This window comes from Chiroxiphia lanceolata, chromosome 23 (genome assembly GCF_009829145.1).
Source record: "Chiroxiphia lanceolata isolate bChiLan1 chromosome 23, bChiLan1.pri, whole genome shotgun sequence".
In the NCBI taxonomy this organism is placed as follows: Eukaryota; Metazoa; Chordata; class Aves; order Passeriformes; family Pipridae; genus Chiroxiphia; species Chiroxiphia lanceolata.
This window is the reverse complement of record NC_045659.1, coordinates 3,419,227-3,439,396: the sequence shown is the minus strand read 5'-3', so window position 1 is coordinate 3,439,396 and position 20,170 is coordinate 3,419,227. Positions and strand designations below refer to the sequence as shown.

The 20,170-nt window shown below is 41.8% G+C and overlaps 1 protein-coding gene and 1 long non-coding RNA gene across 4 annotated transcripts; one reads left to right on the top strand and one right to left on the bottom strand.

Moving 5' to 3' along the window:
• Positions 1–607: 607 nt before the first annotated feature.
• JHY (junctional cadherin complex regulator) lies at positions 608–19,787 on the bottom strand. Of its 2 annotated transcripts, none has more exons than XM_032709651.1 (9): positions 19,707–19,787; positions 17,762–18,159; positions 14,200–14,629; positions 9,897–9,989; positions 7,526–8,100; positions 4,891–5,146; positions 2,899–2,979; positions 2,104–2,229; positions 608–1,020 (listed from the first exon to the last, which is right to left on the bottom strand). In XM_032709651.1, the coding sequence occupies exons 2-9, from the start codon at positions 18,121–18,123 to the stop codon at positions 820–822; spliced, it is 2,124 nt and encodes a 707-aa protein (XP_032565542.1). In that variant the 5' UTR covers positions 18,124–18,159; positions 19,707–19,787; the 3' UTR covers positions 608–819. The 2 variants fall into 2 exon arrangements, with proteins under 2 accessions (XP_032565542.1, XP_032565543.1); XM_032709652.1 differs by having other exon boundaries at positions 4,891–5,116.
• LOC116797805 lies at positions 9,201–19,021 on the top strand. Of its 2 annotated transcripts, XR_004360754.1 has the most exons (5): positions 9,201–11,115; positions 12,288–12,396; positions 12,759–13,139; positions 15,748–15,840; positions 18,775–19,021. It is a non-coding gene; the product is annotated as an uncharacterized LOC116797805 (long non-coding RNA). The 2 variants fall into 2 exon arrangements; XR_004360755.1 differs by lacking the exon at positions 12,759–13,139.
• Positions 19,788–20,170: the final 383 nt, after the last annotated feature.

Below are 20,170 nucleotides of genomic sequence, written 5' to 3'. Positions count from 1 at the left end.
ACTTAATTCATAATTCACCAAGTTAAAGGAATGGAACCACCATAAGAAACCCATCTGTTTGTTGTTATTTTTATGGACTTAATCTGTTAAAAGCTGTTTCCTCTCCAACATGTAGCTCTCAATTATCCTCAGTCACCCAGTACATTTTCCAACTGCTTCTGGCTAATAACAGATTGTCTGCCTGCTCAGCCAGGACTTGGTTGGAATTTTCTTGTCCCAGATGAAGCTTCAAAATTTTGGTCTTAATGTGACAATTATTCCCTAATAAATAACAGAGTAATATTTGAATAATTAGTATTGTATCATTACCAACTGCTGGGTTTGGTGCATATTTTTGTTTTTTTTTTTTCCCTTACCAGCAATGGCTTATTTTTGGCTTTGTTTCTGGACAGTTTGCCAAAATCTCCTCTGCACTTCAAAAAGAGAAATACTGATGGTGTTAAGATCATCCTATGAAACAGAAGTTCATTTTTAATATTTTGTAGATGTGTCCATGTGTTTGACGTGTCCAAAAATGAACCAGCTGTGACAAGCCAACAGCTGACTAGTCTGAAAGATGCAACTGCTAGATCAGTTATTTTAAAGAAATGTAACAGAGAAGACCGTATTTAAAATGCTACATATGCAAAGGTTTATTTTATTTAAAAAAAAAGAAAAAAAGGTGTGGTAGAACCGTGTCCAAAATTTATCAGTGATTAAACTTGAGCTACTTCATATTTCGGTGGGCTGGTAAATCAATATGTGATGGTCAGAGCTCATAATTAAATAGTTTGGGCATTTTTGGTTTGGAGATATCCCAAATGTTTTCAGATGTATCCCTTAGAGGATGTGAAGGGCTTTGAAAGCAGCCACAACCTCCTTCTCCTTCTCGTGTCTGCTCCGCAGAGTTTCCAGGGATGGGATTTTGGGGAAGCTGCTTCCATCTGAAGTCTGGGACAGAGCTTCCTCTTTCACCTCTTTGCCTGATGGTCTTGTCATGAAAGTCTTTGGCCTTGGAATCTTCTTGGCATATTCCAGTGCCTAAAACCAGGAAAACTGGGGTAACTCATGGGGAGAAAATCTGACTAAAGTTTCCAGAACATTTAGGTGGGTTTATGCTGAGTCCAATTAATATTTCCCCTAATTCCTGATGTTGTTTCTGACAGAATTCAACAGCAGATGGTTCAGTGGTGACTGCCAAGTAACCCACCCCAAGGAGTTTTGCTTTCTGACACTACTGGAGGCCACCTCAGACACTGAAAGAGTGTTTTAGTGTTAAAAAGGAAAGAGCAACATGAGTTTATTAAGGTTATAAACATTTTTTTCCAGTGTCCAGTGTGATGTCTGGAACCTGAGGGCTGTCTTGCAGAGGGAATGGGAACAGGATTGCAGAAATCCTGGATCTGAGAGAGCCCTGGTTTAACCTGGGATGTTTTTTGGTGTCTGTGTTTGCTGCATGAACTGGGAAAACACTTGTTATGTCCCAAGTGGAAGCTCCAAGTTCGTGGTGAAAGAGTGTGTGGGAAGCCTTCTGAAGGAATCCAAAGCCCTTCTGACACCCAGAGAATTCAGTTTTGTCACTTTGTGGTTCATGTGAAGTTTGGAAATAAGTGCAAGTAACTGAGGGATTCAACTGACATCAAACCCCCCAACTTTGTTCCCAAAGCCTGCAGGTCCCCCTTTGTCCCTTTGGAGAAACACCTCCCTAGGCAGGTGAGCTCCTGCAGAACTGGTGGGTCAAAAGATGTTATTTCCAGAGCTTTCTTAACTCCTGCAATGAGGAAAAGGTGCTCCCTCAGTTTGTGTGTGTGGGTGCAATGCCAGGGAGTCCCTCATTGCTCAGTTGGGCTGTTTTTGGAGGCCAGTGAAGGCTGAAGTGACTTTCTGATTGAAAAATCAGAGTAATTACTGTAGCCATGGGACTGATGGGCACAATTCTGAGGGAGCCTGAGGGGCAGGTGGATAAGAACTAACAAGAGGAAATCTGTGATTCATGGAGCTGTTAAAAGGAAAATCAAAGTGGAGAAACTACTTTAGCCTACTCTGAGCTAAATTTATTCCTTTTCCTCTGTGCAAAGCCCAGAGCCTCTCCCTGGGTGTATTTTAAAGGGAATCTGTTCTTACCTTCTGTCTCGACACTGAAGATGTGACCTGAGGTTTTGTTGGTAACTTCTGAACCAAAGTAATATTTTTCATGTTGTATTCCTTAATCTGCCTTGAATATTCCTTTTGCAGCTTTAACTTCTGCTTCTGGAAAAAAAAAAAAGAAAAAAGGGAAAAAAGGGTTTGTCACTGAATGTCTCAGTGGATCCATCAATGAACCACTTTTTCCACCAAGTCTTCCATTTTCACCTCTGCTGCTGTTTAACCTGGCCAGGCCATTGATCCCCCCTTCAGCAGAACACAACAGGAAACCCTGACAAATGTCACAGCTTTTTTTTTTTTTTCAGTTGCTTTTCATTTTTAAGAGCTTTTCCTTGGGCTGAGGAGAGAGCTCAGCAGAAAGGTGACATCTGAGTGTTCTGAACAATCTGCCTCCACTTCAGCAGAGTATAAATGTGCATCCAGCTGTTTGCTTCTGTTTACACACAACTTGTTCTACTTCCACTGGGAAGGCTGGGCAGACCTTCAGCACTGGGAATGACAGTGCAGCTCGAGTCACATGGGTGGATAATTTACTGAGGAGTTCTGTCAGCTACTCCCTGCTTCTGGAACTACAAAATCAGAGGGTTAAAATTACCCACAGCAGAGTTATCTTCCCTTCTATCTGAATTTCCCTTTAGGATCTCAAGGCAGACCCAGAGCCAAGGACATGAAGCACATCAAACAACCACAAGTTGCTTCCCAGCAGTGATTTCTCTGCCTATAAAATCACTTTGCAGAGCTGAAATGCAGAGCAGGTAACAGGGATTTACTCACTTTCTCTTTGATTGCCTCATAGTCAGGTCCAAGGCCCCCAAGCTTCACATTCAGGTTTATGGTGACTTTTGGGCCACATGGCTGAAAAACAAACAGCAGTGACAGATTTTCCTTCTTCTGGGTTCACAGAGAGAATAATTAAAGCAGGAGTGGGGCTCAAACAGAGCTTCAGCCTTACCCCTGGCATGTCTCATTTTAAATAAGTGACCAACAAGGCAAAGGACACTGTATTTCCTTTGAATCTTGGTGGGAAATTGCCAATTATCTGAATCACAAAGCAATAATTTCTCAGTCAAAACTGACCTCTTGTGGGCTTTATTTTTAAACAGCTTAAAGCGACCCCTTTGACTGCTATAAGAGACTCCAAAGGAGGTGCTGTAAGAGAAGCAGATAAAAGTACCTGATTTTGGTGGTAAAAAAACGAGGCAAACGTTGATAGTAATAGTAACCTTTCTTTGTTCTCAAAGCTGCAATGGAAAACTTCAACAGGCAGTTGAAAAATCCGTGTCTTGAGCACAGCAAAAGCTTCACAAGTGCATGGGAGGAGAAGAGTGATGGGTGATGCCACTTCAATCCTTCTTTATATAAAGACCCCAATGCTTCCAGAATGTTTTAATAAGAAGATTCTTTAGTACAAAGTGCTTTTTAAATAAAAACTTTGAGGAAAAGTGCTCTTTCGAGAGTACCTGATTAATTTTTAGAAGTGAACTATGTTTTAAAAACTCCTCCTTATGATCAGCTCTGTAGTAATTTTAATCATGGAGTAAAGCAGAAGCATTAAGACATTTCTCTATGCAAGTAAAATATGCATTTATTGAAAACTCAACTGCAGAGAAACTAATTCAATGCACTGAATTTTCTGTCTGAGGTTTCTTTCTCAGTTACCCCTATGATATGAATTACTAACTTTTAATTTTAGCTGCTGTGAGGAGTTAATCCTTTAGCTGTCTACAGCAAAATCAGGGTTTTCTCACTCCACATGATGAGTAGAACTACATCTGTTTATTAGGAAAAGCTGGATTTTCCTGTGAGACACAAACACTCTTATTCTCTGGGCATTCCTCACATACGAAGCGTGAGAAAACCACTGAAAATACAGGATATAAGCAATGGTTTGAGCTCAGGGGAACAGAAAGGGAAGGAAATCTGCCCTTCAGTTACTATCATAATCCTGCTAATTCTTCTTAGAGGCATCCAAGCAGCAAGACACAGATGAAACACAGCAATAATTATTCCAGCTTAAGTTTGTCTGCCCCGAGACTGGGAGCAAACTTCTTAAACGTTTAATTTGTCATGGACACACAGGGATCCCTTTATGCTGTTCCACTGCACCCGTGTTAACTGTGAAACTGGACACACAGAGGAGACAAAACGAGACAAAAAGGCCCAAATGGGATCATCAGGAGGCTTGGAACCGTGTTTGTGCCGTTAGCTTCCCAAATCCCCCCAGTTTGGTGCTGTTCCCTGGGAATCCCTTGGAAAGCAGGAGATTTGGGCTGGCCAGCAAATGAGCCTGAGCAGGATAATGGTGTGCTCAGATGGGAGGCCAGGCTGCCTGCTGGCACATCCAAACAGCTCCCAAATCATGTTATCCCTGAGAACTTCAGGGCCACATGCTGCTCTCTGGGTCCTTGAAGCTCATCAGTGACACGGGCAGAGCTGGGGGATCACCTTGTTCTTTGCACTAAAGGATTTTAGTGTCTGTTTCTTACCTTTGTCCCTTGATTTTTTTTTAATGCTCTGGGCAAGCTGGTGTGGGTGCTTTCTGCACCAGTGAAGTGTTTGATGGTTTATCAGGATTCTGAGGTAGAACTCAAGGAGTTACCATAAAGCAGAAAATGTTACAGGTAGAAAAGGTTGGACTCACCTCCTCTGTGCACCCACTTTTTTTTTTTTTTTTCCCTAAAGAACTTTGGATTACTAAGAAAAAAAAAAATCAATCAGAGGGGGAATAGAAATGTTAAACCATCCAATGCACAGCTGTTTTCTTACCTTCCTGCTGACTTTAGGCTGGGTTTGCTTTTTCATTTGTGTGAGATGTCCCTCTGAGTTCCTCCTGCTTCTTGTCAGTGGGTTTCCTGCCTCGGGATCTCCCTGGGAACCACCTGGGACCCGTGGGATCGCAGGGGGCAGGAGGCTGAGCAGCCACCTGTCAGCAAAGGGAGCTCCTGCCAAAGCAGGGATTCCTGGGAGATGCTGCTCCAGCAGCTGGGGAAACCCGGGGGTGGCACAAGGAGCTGGTGGTGAGCTGGGAACAAAACATTGGGCAGGCCTTAAAAAATGAGAGATATATTTATATAATCTATAATATCTATAATCTATATATAGATATCTACATTATATCTAGATATATAATCTCTATATATCTATATATATATGTATATCTATACATCTATATATATCTATATATATCTATAATCTGTATATTTATATCTATCTATATCTATAGATATATAATCTATATATGAGAGATATATATAATCTATAAATGAGAGATATATTTATATAATCTATAATATCTATAATCTATATATTTATCTATATATAGATATCTACATTATATCTAGATATATAATCTGTATATATCTATATATATCTGTATATCTATACATCTATATATATCTATATAACTCTATAATCTGTATATTTATATCTATCTATATCTATAGATATATAATCTATATATCTCTATATTATATCTAGATTATCTATATATAATCCATATTATTTATATAACCTATAATATATTTATATAATATATCTTACTATATAAATTTATTTTTCTATAAATTTGAGCTGTGAACAACAGATTGGGCAGGCCTTAAAAAATGAGAGATATATTTGTATAATCTGTAATATCTATAATCTATATATTTATCTATATATAGATATCTACATTATATCTAGATATATAATCTGTATATATCTATATATATCTGTATATCTATACATCTATATATATCTATATAACTCTATAATCTGTATATTTATATCTATCTATATCTATAGATATATAATCTATATATATCTCTATATTATATCTAGATTATCTATATATAATCCATATTATTTATATAACCTATAATATATTTATATAATATATCTTACTATATAAATTTATTTTTCTATAAATTTGAGCTGTGAACAAAAGATTGGGAAGGCCTTAAAAAGTGAGATATATATTTATATAATCTATAATACATATAATCTATATATTTATCTACATATCTATATATAGATATCTATATTATATCTAGATATATCTAGATATATCTATATATCTATACCTATATCTCTATATGTATCTATATATATCTATAATCTATATATCTCTCTATCTCTCTCTATATATCTACATATATAGATATATAATCTATATATCTCTATATTATATCTAGATTATCTTTATCTAATCTATATTATTTATATAATCTATAGTCTATCTATATAATATATATTACTATATAAATTTATTTTTCTATAAATAAATATTCCTCACAATTTTATAAATATATTTTATAAATTTTATAAATTTTTTATATATTTTATAAGTATATGTTTTGTTATGTATGATTATGTATATAGAACATTATTATTTTATTTTTATATATTATTATATGTATTTATATTTTATATATTATATTTGCACACTATATTTTATACATATTGTATTTTATACATATTGTATTTTATACATATTATATTTTATACATATTATATTTTATAAATATTTTATTTCTATTTTATATATTTTTACCATTATATATTTATATTTTATATTTATATTTTATATATTTATATTATTATATATTTATATTTTATATATTATATTTACATATGTTTTATACATATTATATTTCATACATTTTATATTTATATATTTATATCATTATATATTTATATTTTAATATTACATTTTATATATTATATTTATATTTTATATATTTATATTATTTTATATATTTCTATTTTATTACATATATTTTTTATATACAGCAGGTAGCTCAACAAGCAACCTGCACATGGAACATACTGAGAGCATGAAGATGGAAAAATATCTCACAATGACTGACTTTGCTTGCACCCAAGTGTATGGAAACTGCTTAAAATAAATGGAAAAAACTGCAGATGGGGAGATTTTCAGCCTGATGCAAAGTTACCTAAAGCCAAGAAAAGCTGCTTTTAGATGGCTTTGGGTCAGGCCCACTGAGCACTGAAATAAATCCCACATAACTGAGGATTTTCCTGCTCTTTCCCACAGGTAGGGAGCCAGAATTGGCACTGGACTGACCCTGGATATCCACCTGGAAGGCCAGGTTTGCTTTATGCACAAATTCTCTTTCCTATCTGTATTTTAAACTTTTCCTTCTAGCAACTTCCAGCTGTGGGAAGTTCTGTGCCTGGAACTGTCCTTTGCCAATGTGCCATATTTAAAAATCAATAGCTACAACAAATCTTAAGTTAATAATAATCTATAGTGGCAGGCTTGTAGCAAAATAACTTTATACTTCAGGCTTTAGAGCATTTTATTGTCCATTTCTACATTTTTTGGGCATCACAGTGTTATAATAATACTGTTCCAACACTTATATCCTTACAAAAACTACTGATATCATAGTTCTGGTACCTTTTATCCTCATGAATGTGTTTCTTGCAGTCCTGAAGTGGGATTTGATCCTTCAGTTCTTGAAAACTGGCACTAAAAGCAGCTGAAATGTTTGAAATGTTCCTGTGTTTCGGATTTTCTTGGCCACTGGTACTTCCAGAAGGCTGCCCAGGGATGTGGTGGTGTGAATGTGGAATTCCACGTGGAGATTCCTGCTGAGATTTCTCGTTCTCCTTGCTGGTGTCTGCTGGGTTCCAGTGCTGGGATGTGGGATGAACATGACAGGAAGATGTGGGAAAGTCTTGCTTAACAAAATGTCTCGAATTTGGGGAATTATTGAACCCAGTGTTGGATTTTGCTGCTGGATCAGCATCAGGATTGGGATGCAGAGATTCCTGCAGGGCAGTGTCCTTGTCCTGCTCCTCTGCACTGGGAGCAGCCTGAAATCCTGGTGTTTGCTGGGGATTGTGGTGCCAAGGCTTTGGTTCTGCTGCTCTTCCTGGTGGTTGTTGGCTGCCATTCCTTGGAAAATCTTTGCTGTTGAGATTCCCAGTGGGTTTTGTTTTCTCTCTCTGGGAGAACTTACTGTGCTGATCCTGAAACAAGTCACCAAAAGTGGGGTGAGCTTCAGTTTAGGTGTTCAACAGGAGCCCTTAAACACACAGGACTACCTGTTCCCAACCCTGGGGACTGTCAACCTGGAGAAAATCATTCAAAAATCAAAGCAACTTTGGGATTTTGTTCCCTAAGGAAAATAAACTGTCCAATATTTCAGGGAAAGGTGGCTTTGTACAAAGCAAACTGTCCCAAATTTTAGGGAAAGGTGGCTTTGTACAAAGCAAACTGTCCCAAATTTTAGGGAAAGGTGGCTTTGTAGGAAGCAAAGTGTCCCAAATTTCAGGGAAAGGTGGCTTTGTAGGAAGCAAAGTGTCCCAAATTTCAGGGAAAGGTGGCTTTGTAGGAAGTAAACTGTCCCAAATTTCAGGGAAAGGTGGCTTTGTAGGAAGCAAAGTGTCCCAAATTTCAGGGAAAGGTGGCTTTGTAGGAAGTAAACTGTCCCAAATTTCAGGGAAAGGTGGCTTTGTACAAAGCAAACTGGCCCAAATTTCAGGGAAAGGTGGCTTTGTACACACTATTAGACTGATCCACAGCAGGAACAGACTGATGTCAATCATATGAATGATTTTATTTCTAAACCTCCTCCCTGCCTGGACCCCACAAAACATAACCCAGATGCTAAGAGACAATTTCAGAGTTTCACCACACCAGGGCTGCTGTTGTGAGCTGAACTGCCCTGCTCTAAATCTGGAGTTTATTTAAGATTTATCCCTTTCCAATTACAGCGTCAGGTGTTGCCCACTTGGAGGAAAGACACGGGAACACACAAATCCATTCTCAGCCCATTTAATCTTTGTCAGGGCTAAAATCCTCCATTTCATCCTCCTGTCTCTCCAGGGTTCTTTTGTCAGCAACACTTGCAATCAGCACATGGCATATGCACTCAGAATAACTGCTTAATGGTAGGAATTAAAGCCACATAGAGACCAGGGGGTTTTGGTGAAAGCTTTAGCACTGGGCAATCCTGCCTCCTGCAGCCAACGGGGTGATTTGTTAGCTCAACCTTTACGAAATTTTCCCATTTAAACAGCCCCTACTTCACCCTGAAATTCCAGATACATAAAGCAAATCTGTCCCGATGAACAGCAGCCTAAAAATCCTGTTTTTGCTTTGCAGAGGTGCAGCCTCCAGTGTGAGCAGCTGGGAATTTAGGTAGTGCCTGGATTACCTTAAATACTTGGGAATAACCAGGTTTGCCAGAAATAATCACAGTTGGCTGGTTCTGAAGCTCCTGTTTTGTCATCAGTGATCGTAACCTGGTCTCTTCAGTGCTCCAAAGACTCCCAGTGCATTGGTTTAAAGCCAGCAGAAAACAGATTTATGTGTACAGAGGAGGTGAGTCCAACTACTTCTACTTGTAGCATTTTCTGGTTTATGGTGACTTTTGATTTTCACAGGGATTTCAGGGGACAAATAAGGCAGCAATAACTGAGTTCTAGCTCAGAATCCTCATAAACCATCAAGCAGAACCATGTACCATTGTGATTTTGCATTATTATCAACCAAATAATGTCATAAATCAACTAAATAATGCCATAAATAGGCAAGATTCTTTAAGCTCAGAATTCCTTGGCGTTTGGGATCCCTTTTGCTTTAAAAATATTCACTCCATAAAGCACATGCACTAAATTTTGGTGATTATCTATCGATAAATATTCAAGGATTTATTGTCAGTCATCAGTACTTTAAAAATAACAAGATGACAGCTTTAAATATCCAAACTTCAATGATTTTACACATATATTTCAGTTATTAAATTCTATCCAAAAGGAACCTTGAGCTGCTGTCCTTTCAGGTTGTCTTCAGGCTTCTTTTTCACAGTCTGGGGTGGTGGTTCTTCCTCATCAACTGTTTTAGGATCTGTGACCTGAAAATTGAGAATGTTTGTGGCAACAGCCCAAAGAAATGAAAGGCTTTAAAAGTCTGGGGGAAAGAATGAGCAATAATTGTCCCTCTATTAAAACTAAAATGCTGAAGTTAGGCATTATATAATAGGCAAGAAGAAAATAAATGGTTAAAAGAGAAAAGGAAGCAAAAACCCAGTTAACAGTGGTGTGGTACTAGGGAGTGTTCCTTCTACTTTTAAGGGGAAGAGAGGAAAAGAAAATTGTGGGAAGTTTGCAGCACAGAAACCTCCTTGTGAGTCTCCAGTGTCTGGGCTGCTCCATTTCTGGGAGTGGATGCACCTAATGACAGAAAAACAACCAGAAACCATCCCTGGCCAAGCAATCAGACACTGATGGATGACACCCTCCTCCTCTGCCAGGGCCTGAGCAGAAAGAGATGGCAAAACACAGTAATATTGGGAGAAAAGGGCAGGGGGAGCTGCAGGAATAAAGCATCCAACACATGTAACCTGGCAAAATAAGCTCAGGGGCAAGAACACCTTCACGTGGCCACAGCTGGGGGAGCAGGGTGGGAGCTGCAAATGTGGGAGCTGCAAATCTGATTTGAACCATTTTTTGCCCAGTGATGCCCTTGTAAATACAGCAATAATGAACATTTTCCTTGAAAGCATCATTTCCCCCCCCCCCCTTAATCTATAAAACTGCAGGAAAACAATTATTTTTAAAATTTTTTTCGACTTATATTTGTGCTGTCCCAAACTATCCTGCCAAGTGACCCCGATGAGTGGGGCAGTGTCACCACAGCAGGTGACCCACACAGGACCTGCACTGAGAATACACCTGTGACCAAGAGGATCAAGAATTCCAAATCAGAATGGTGAAATCAGTGGGAAGAAAGCGTGGAAGAACCTTTCTGGGAAGCTGAGCCTCTCTGGGGGTGAGAGATCAGGACCACGAAGAAAAGGTAAGTGGGGTTTATTGCTGAGTTTGTTGATCCCATTGCTCCAAATGGAAATGCAGAAATTATAAAGCAAATTAAAACTTTGCACACAGGTTTCCTGAACCGTGGAAAGACCCAGCCCTGCAGGCAGCAGGATGTTTTTGGTGGAACCAACTGACTCACTGCACTGATGGTTTCCTGGGCAGGTAAAACATACTTCTACATTATCTCTTTGAAAGAGGAACAGGACACAACCTCTGCCAGCATTTTTTTTTTTCTTCCTCCTTTTTTTTTTCTTTTTTTTTTTTTTTTTTTGTGAACCATTCTATTAATACCAATCAAATTGAGAAAATGATCAAATGAAATTGCATTTTGAGAATCATAAGCTGTGTAATGCCTATTCTGTTAAATTGAGGCCCGTAATTGCTTCTCTACTGAAAAGATACAACAAAGACAGCAATCATGGCATGTCATTATCCCAGACTAGAAAACCAGCCTTTGCAGCGAGGACTTCAAAGGCTTGTGGTTCTCGAATTGCATTTGGCTGCTATTGTTGAAGCACAGGCAATCTTGATTAGGTGTTTACACGGAGGTAAGGCACAGTGCACACAGAGTCTGAGTGCCTTGGTCTAGAGCCATTAAAAAATTGTACATTATGTTCCTGGCTTTGAAGTAAGGGGCTTGTAGGTAGGAAAGCAACTCAGATTGAGCACAGCTGAGCTAGATTGGGCCACTACTTCTCTCTCTTTCCCTCTCTCTCTCTCTCTCAAAGAAACTCATCATCGGGTTCTTTAAGAATCAGGCAACGCTGCAAAGAACTTGATGCTTTATGAAATGCTGTATAAATTAGTAAATATACAGATCAGCAAAGGTTTATGGTGTGTTTTGGTACATGCAGCCCGTATGCACAGAGAGAACAGACGTAAATCTTGCAAGAAGGAGGCTGCAAATATTTTAACTCCAGTGTTTTAACTCCAGTGTTTTAACTCCAGTGTTTTAACTCCAGTGTTTTAACTCCAGTGTTTTAGCTCCAATGTTTTAGCTTCAATGTTTTAGCTCCAATGTTTTAGCTCCAATGTTTTAGCTCCAATGTTTTAGCTCCAATGTTTTAGCTCCAATGTTTTAGCTCCAATGTTTTAGCTCCAATGTTTTAACTCCAATGTTTTAACTCCAAAGTACTGACTTCAGTGTAAACCCTATTTCATTACCACAGCACCAGTGGCATATCAATAAAAATATCCTACCAATAAAACCAGCTTCAACCCCCTGCAAAGCTCAAATGAATCCAGTTTAGGAAACAACAGTTTGGTCACCTCAGCAGAGGATGTGACTTGTTTGCTTCTTCACATCCTTGGTGTTTTTGCACTTTGTGGTAAAGTTTTCCAGGTGAGGTGACCAAAGTTTGCTCGTGGGCCAACAAGATGCTTCCTTCAGGACTTATTTCACCCCTTCCAACAAGATGGAGCAATGAATTAAGGACATGAGAGGTAAGTGCTTCCTCCTGTGCAACAAATACACGGGTGGTGATGCTGCTCCTAGAATCCCAGAATTACAGAACTGGCTTGGAAGGGACTCAAGGATCACCTAGTTCAGCCCCCCTGCCTTGAGCAGGGACACCTTCCACTAGCCCAGGTTGCTCCAAGCCCTGTCCAGCCTGGCCTTGGACACTTCCAGGGATGGGGAGTCCACCCCCTCTGCTGTTTTGGCTGTATCAAGTTTTTGATGGAAGAAACACACTTTCCTGCACATGTCACAGCTTTGCTGTCCCCATGGCTCCTTCAGCAAGGAAATCTTACACCACAGCCCTGATGTTAACACTTTTTTTTCCCTGTTACATATCTTTGAACAGTGCCAACACAATGGAGTCCTGATCCCTGGCTCCAAGACTCAGATATGAAAGATTTTCAGAACTCCCCAGACAGCAAACATAATCATATCAACACAGCTTTAATTAGCAGCAATCTGCACTAATTATTTTTGCCATCAGCCAAATTATAACTGGAAGAAAACAAGTGCTCTTAATAGCCCTGCTAGAAGAAAGCCTGTCCACTGTTCCTGTCAGAGGAATGGAGTCACCACACGCCCTCTGATGTTGTGTCAACTGTTCATTAGCCCTGGGAAGCAGAAGTTTCACTCCAAGCACAAAGACCCAGAGGTTTTCCAAGCTTAGAATTTTCCATCCCACAACTCCTGGAGCGATCCAGTGACTCCCACCTTCCCATTATGCACGGTAAGTAGCAAGAAAAAGCAACAAACTCCTGTGTAATGGTTCATTAGGAGCTGTAATTAGGTTTCCACTTCATCCTTCACACAAGTTGGCTGATATTTCACAGTCCCAGGAAAACCAGGCCCTTCAAACCCGAGTGCTGCACCTGATTCTAGAGCTGCTGGTGGCCAAGAGGAAATCTGGACTGGGATCTTGGCAGGCTTGAGGCCAAGAAAATCCAGAGGAGATCATGGAGATGCTCCAGGGCTGGAGCCCCTCTGCTCTGGAGCCAGGCTGGGAGAACTGGGGGGGTTCACCTGGGGAAGAGAAGGCTCCAGGGAGACCTGAGAGCCCCTTCCAGGGCCTAAAGGGGCTCCAGGAGAGCTGGAGAGGGACTGGGGACAAGGGATGGAGGGACAGGACACAGGGAATGGCTTCCCACTGCCAGAGGGAAGGGATCAGTGGGATATTGGGAAGGAATATTCCCTTTGAAGGTGGTGAGGGGCTGAGATGGAATTCCCAAAGAAGCTGTGGCTGCCCCATCCCTGGAAGTGTCCAAAGGCAGGTTGGAGCAACCTGGGCTAGTGGAAGGTGTAAACTGGGAGGTGGAACTGGATGAGCTTTAAGGTCCCTTCCAACCCAGGCCACTCTGTGATCCCATCAATTGGTATTTTCTGCACTGAACAAGACTTGGAATTTGCTATTAGCAGAGACCATCATCATCAAATTCATGCTGGCCAAGCAGGAAAAAATCAGAGGCAGCAAAGAAAGAACCACTGAGAGGGTGCAGTGTAGAACCAGTATTTCTTTAGCATCAAGATTAAAAACTAGTGTGAGATCACCTCTGGGACATCTCCATGGCCAAGAACACACGTGGCTTTACTGGGCTTGTAAAGTGGCCATTGCTGGGGTTGTTACTGGACTTGGCAATTCTTCCATAGGGAACAAGATTCTCCCTGGAAATCTTAATTTATCAGTTGCATGACAGGTTGCAAATCTCCTTATCTCCTCTGCAAACCTCACCATGCATTGCATTTAAAACTAGACAGTCCTCAGTTTATAAAAATATATAAAAATTACCCACCTGCTCTTGAAGACCTTGTTGTTTTTTCTTGTGTAACTCCAGATAGGAATTTATCCTCTCTGAGGGCAATCCTAAAGTCTGCTTATTTTTTTTCACAAAGTTTTTCTTTGCTCTCTGTGGTCGATCTTTGGACTGAAAACCATCTCCAGATTCCTTCTTTTTGGTTTGAGGCCCAAGGGGTTCACTGCTGACCAGGACAGTTGGTTCAGGAAAGCTTAAAAATTCTGAACCGAATTCTAAGAATGAATTTTGTGGGTTTGCCTCCTCTTGACTCTTTCCTTCTGAGGAGCCACTGGAATGGAGGTAAAATGACTCCTGTGAAAAGTCCACACTGCTTCCTCCAACTTGAGGTGCTTTTCCTGCCTTTCTTGTGTTCTTCCAGTTAGGATTGTACCTTAGGCTGGAATATTTGTCCACAGACTGGTTTTTCCTATTTAAAAAACAAACACACAATTATTCTGCACAAACTGCACGAATTCTTTATTATTTCATTTTGCAATTGGAGCCAACAAACGTCCTGCAAATATGGCCAATTGACTTAGTGCATAGAATAATTGGGATTGGAATTAGAACAGTTTTATCCAACATTTTTTTAGGAGAAAATTTAGGCAGGACCTCCTCTTCATTTTTAATTTGCATTATCAGTGAATGATAAATTGGTCTAACATCCAGATCACAGTTGAATACAATCATTATCCTAAATTCAGCATAGAAATCACAAGTAGCAGTGGTAGAATCAGCTAGAAGTTGAAGTGATATCTTATATTGCTTCTGTTGTTTCCTTAAAAATCATGAAGCCCACAAAAGGCAGTGTGTGCTTCTCCTTCTTCAGAGACTCTGCTGAGTGAAATAAAAGTGATATTCCTGGTAAAATCACTCTCTGAAGTGTCCCTTTGAGACTGTCCAAGCAGGAACAGCCTCCAGCTCTGTATTTTTATTTTCTCTTCTTGTTCCTATGAAACACCATGATATTGCAATAAAAAACTCTTCCTGTGAAAGACTTAAAATAACTTTTCATTAAAAGATAAGTGTAGAAAAACACGAACAAGAAAGGGCTGTGGGCTTGCCTATTTTTTTAACAAGTGGCCAAATCATTGCTCTGAATTACATTTGCCATGAAACAAACACAGATGCTCTGCTTTAAAAAAAATCCACAATTGGTTCAATTTATGATTTCTGATCTGATCCAGAGGGAGGAAAACCAACAGCAGGAGCCAAACACTCAAAAAGTGGCTTCCAAGAGATGTGGAGGAAGCAGCAGGAGGAAGAAATGTGGGAGGAAAAAGCTTTTAAGACTGTTTTTATTTCACTGGACCTGCAGTTTCTTGGCCACTGCCATGATGGGTCTTTCAGAGTGAAACCTGGTTGACTCCTCAACCCCCTATTAAAAGAAATGTCCTGATGTGCTGGATTCTCCAAAGTGTGGCCTAGTTAATCCTATTACCATTTCCATAAACCATTTATTCACGTCTCTAAATGATTGATCTGCCTTTGCCTGCATTTCAAGTGGCTCCTGACAACAAAAATAACATTTCATTTTCATTTCAGGTAACCACTGGTGTGCTGCGTGTCCCGGAGAGGAGGTGATTTGATTTACCCCGGGGGGAAAATATGATTATTTCCCGTTGCCATGAGCTGCAGGTAAACAGAAATGGGCGACCACATTTGGAAATGAGTACAGAAATATGTGATATAATTGCAGTGATTCAGAGGATAATGCTAAAGAGCCCCATTGTGCTGAAATAGGGGCTCAATTGCGGGCTCCAGCCCGGGTCACTGCACGGGGATAAAATGAGTGTGAAGAGCCCCTTCAGCCCTAATCATCCCCCAGACAAAAAGGGCACCTTTTATTCCTCCCCCCTCCCAGCCCCAACTGGAGAGGAAGGTTAGATGGACTCTGCTCCTCCACAAAAGTGGGATGTGCAGACAACAGATGCAGCGCTTCCTCTTCAAATTCCAGGGTTAGTAATGGATGTAGAAGGGGTTTTTTTTATGTATATGCTGTGATATTTACTCTGGTTAATGGACTGGGTTGGAGTACTTACTGGGCTAAGTTCAAACAAAATAAAATCAAATTTCCATTTAATGAAGAGCCTCACATTCAGTGCAGTATTCAGTCAAAAAAATTACTAAAAATTAGAGCATGTTTCTAGTACAATTAACATCATTTGCACTCACAATAAAATATTCAATAACTGGCCATTTTGCTTGTTGAGGAGGTGAATAAAAGCATGCTATTAATCATTTAGCCTTCATTTGTTTGTCATTTTATTTTAAGTAGACAATTAAATTGAAACTGCACATTATTATTACTTCGGGTTTAATTTAATCCCTCTAAACTTGAGAATTATTCCCAATTCATAGAGGGTTAAACCTTTCACGTGCACGGCAGCAAATTAAATTTCATTTTATGTACCAAGTTAACGCTTTCTAAAGGATGTTTAAACCTGACAGTAACCCTGGACATTTTTAGATTCCCACAGCCATGAGGACAAAACTGCATTTATTCAAGGCATTAATTTTTACCTGTAAGTTTTCTAAGAGAAGTGGCCTGGTTTGTTCAGCACTTTTTGTAAGGAATGAGGAGGGCTCAGTACTGAGTCTTGTTTTTTAACTCTCTTGTCTTGCTCTCCAAGTTCTCCCTGCAAGCAGTGACTGCAGAATCATAGAATTATGGAATATCTTGGGTTGGAAGGGATCAAAAAGATCATAAAGTCCAACCCCTGGTGATGCCCCCCAGGACAATGGATGTCCCTCCTGGTTGCTGGGCAACTGTGACTCATATTTAACTTGCCCAAAGGTTTGTGAGGGATGTTTTCTTCTCCATCTTACCCTCCTGGACTGCTCATAGGTCATTTTATGTTTCAGCCAACATAGTAAAAGTTGAGGATATGCTGAGAAATGGGCATAGTAATTATGAATGTAAGATGAAATAGTATATCTTGGGGTGTGACTATGTCTGTAGGTCCTCTAAAACTATGGCTGTAGGTGCTTTAATAGCACTTGGGCAACATAAATTGGTCTTGAAATGCCATTTGTATGTTCTGAGGAATACAAGGTCCAGAGGAGAGCAATGAGGCTGGTGAGGGGACTGGAGCACAAGTGCTGTGAGGAGAGGCTGAGGGAGCTGGGGCTGTTCAGCCTGGAGAAGAGGAGGCTCAGGGGAGACCTCCTCACTCTCTGCAACTCCCTGACAAGAGGGGGGAGCCAGGTCGAGTTTGGTCTCTTTTCCCAGGCAACCATCAGCAAGACAAGAGGGCTGGGTCTTCAGCTGTGCCAGGGGAGGTTTAGGTTCAATATTAGAAAGAATTTCTTTGCAGAGAGGGTGCTCAGCCATTGGAATGGGCTGCCCAGGGAAGGGGTGGATTCTCTGTCCCTGGAGGTTTTTAAGGTGAGACTGGATGTGGCCTCAGTGCCATGGGCTGGGAACCACAGCGGGGTTGGATCAAGGGTTGGACTTGATGATCTTGGAGGTCCCTTCCAACCCAGCTGATTCTGTGATTCTGTGATTCTATGAAAGCGTCAGAACTGTTCTGCTCACCTACTGAAATCTAAGCCTTACCTTCCATTCTTCTGCGTTCCCTTTGGACTGGTGTCTTCTTCTGAGCTCACCTCCTCCAGGCTGTCCTCTTCCAGGCTGTCATTGTCCAGCTCCTCAGAGCCCAGTCCCAGCAGCTCCTCATTCTCCAGGATCCTCTGCTGGAGCCCCAGCTGGTCCTGCCCCTCCTCAGCAAGGCTCTCTGAGTCCGAGTCCTGGGAGTCCTCGGGGCTGGAGGCAGATCCCCCTTCCCTCAGAGTCCCCCTTTGCCATTTGGGAGGGTGGAAAACGGGCGGCACGAGGACTTTTGGAGGCACGTGGATTCTGTTCACGGTGCGAGAGCGGGGAGAAAACACTGCAGTGTATTTCAGAGCTGAGGGTTTCATGCCGTGCTTTGCACTGCTGGTTTATTTACACCAGCCCTGTGTTTGGAAAACAGAGCAAACAAAAGGGTTGCTGGCCTTATAATAATGATAATATTTATTAAAAGCTGCAGTTGTGGGTACTATTGTTGGCTAAGGCTCAGAATTTGAGCTTTTATTGTTCAACAATTCTTTATCCTCATCTGTCACACTCATGTTTCATTAAGCAGTTAATATCAAAGTCCCTATGCAGCAACTGCTATGAGATCTACCTTAAACTACTGGTGGTCATAAATAATGCATAACCAGCTTTTGAAAAGGAAAATGAAGCTGAGACAAAGCAACAAGATGTTATCTGTTAACTTTTGAGAATTCAAATAAATTCTGGATGTTCTCTTTATTCAGCTTGATACCATCCTGACATGACATGCAAAATCAGCAAGGAAGTGTGACAGGGAACAACACAGTGAAAAGAACTGGAACATTCTAAATTAGGATGAGAGTTTCTTTACATTTGATTGAAGTGTTCAGAAGTCCTTAAGGTAAAGTGTCTGGGAGGGAGAAAAAAGGCTGGTTTATGATAAAAAGTACATTAGTGACAGCACATATGTGGGTAAAGGTGCACAGGGAGTGTCACCTTAGCATGTGGGTGATAAATAATTCCTAATTTTTCAGGTGAGACCAGCAGTGCTAACCCTGACACCTGGACAGACACCTGCCTGTCCCTCACAGCCCTGAGAGCAAAGCCTGGGGCGGGCAAGGAAGGTGGAATCTCGCTGGGAATTGCCTCTCCCTCCACAGTGTCCATGAGGGAGGTGAGACCCTGCCTGCAACCCCTGCCCCAGGTCCCTCGGGGGCCGAAGCAGGACCTCAGTCCCTGGAGAAAAGCCAGGCCAGGTGTGTGTTCCCCGAGGTGTCCCCATCCCCACGTCCCCATCCCCTGTCCCCTCACCCTGGTTCCCTTTCCCAGTCTCCTGTCCACTGTCCCTGTCCCATTTCCTTGGTCTCATGTCCCATTCCCTGTCCCCTCACCCTGGTTCCCTTTCCCAATCCCCCATCCACTGTTCGTGTCCCATTTCCCTCCTCCCTTCACACTGGTCCCTTGTCCTGGTCCCCTCTCCCAGTTCCCTCTCCTGTGTTCCCTCACCCCATCCCCTGTCCCATGTCCCCATCCCCTCTCCCGTGTCCCCTGTCCCTTTCTCCTCTCCTGGTTCCTCATCCCATGTCCCCTCACCCCAGTCCCCCGTTCCCAGCCCTGTCTCCCAGTCCCCCGTCCCTGGTCCCCTCACCCCCATCCCCTTTTCCGTGTCCCCTGTCCCCATCCCTTTTCCCATGTCCCTTCACCCACTCCCCTGTCCCACGTCTTCTGTCCCCCATCTCCTCTCTCGGTCCCCTGTCCCCAACCCCTCAGCCCCTGTCCTTGTCCCAGTTCTTCCCCTTCCCTTGTCCCCATCCCCAGTCCCCGTCCCCAGTTCCATGTCCTTTCTCCCTGTCCCTTGTCCCGTTCATTCCTGTCCCCTCTCCCTGTCCCCTGTCCCGTTCATTCCCGTCCCCTCTCCCGGTGCCCTGTCCCCATCCCCTCTCCCGTGGCTCCCATCCCCTCTCACCCTCTCAGTTCCCGGCTCATTCCCGGTCCCATTCCCGGCCGTTCCCTCCCCGTTGCCATGGTAACCCTGAGGACGCGGTCGGCACGTACCAAGCGCGGGGGGAGCGGGGGGAGCTCGTCCTTCTCCCCCCCCCCCCCGGGCGGGGCTGTGGTAGCGCCCGGGAGGAGCCGCTTTTCCACCGAAAAATGGGATTATTTCCATCCTCCCCACTCCCCCCGGGAACCGAAAGGGATGTTTCTCTCATTCGACATTCAAACCCGCTTTGCAGAACTTTTTTCTCTGGCGAGAGATAACGAATTCGAACGACAAAACCACCGCTTTCTGTTGTCACGTGCGTGTCCTTTATTTCGGGGGGTCGGTTTTACCCTTCTGCGACAGGAAAAAGGCGATGCTGTGGCAGAACTCTGCGGGTGTCCAGTCCTGGCGAAGCTCCCACCTTGCCTGCTGGCAGGGAAGTGACTCCA

What these genes read in the sequence shown, in the direction of transcription:
- JHY (XM_032709651.1), bottom strand. Translation starts at nt 18,123, where the DNA reads ATGAAACCCTCAGCTCTGAAATACACTGCAGTGTTTTCTCCCCGCTCT. An exon ending in TGAAAGGACAGCAGCTCAAG is followed by an intron (nt 8,101 to 9,896) that starts GTTCCTTTTGGA and finishes GACTTGTTTCAG; the next exon opens with GATCAGCACAGTAAGTTCTC. An exon ending in ATGAGGCAATCAAAGAGAAA is followed by an intron (nt 2,230 to 2,898) that starts GTGAGTAAATCC and finishes TTTTTTTTCCAG; the next exon opens with AAGCAGAAGTTAAAGCTGCA.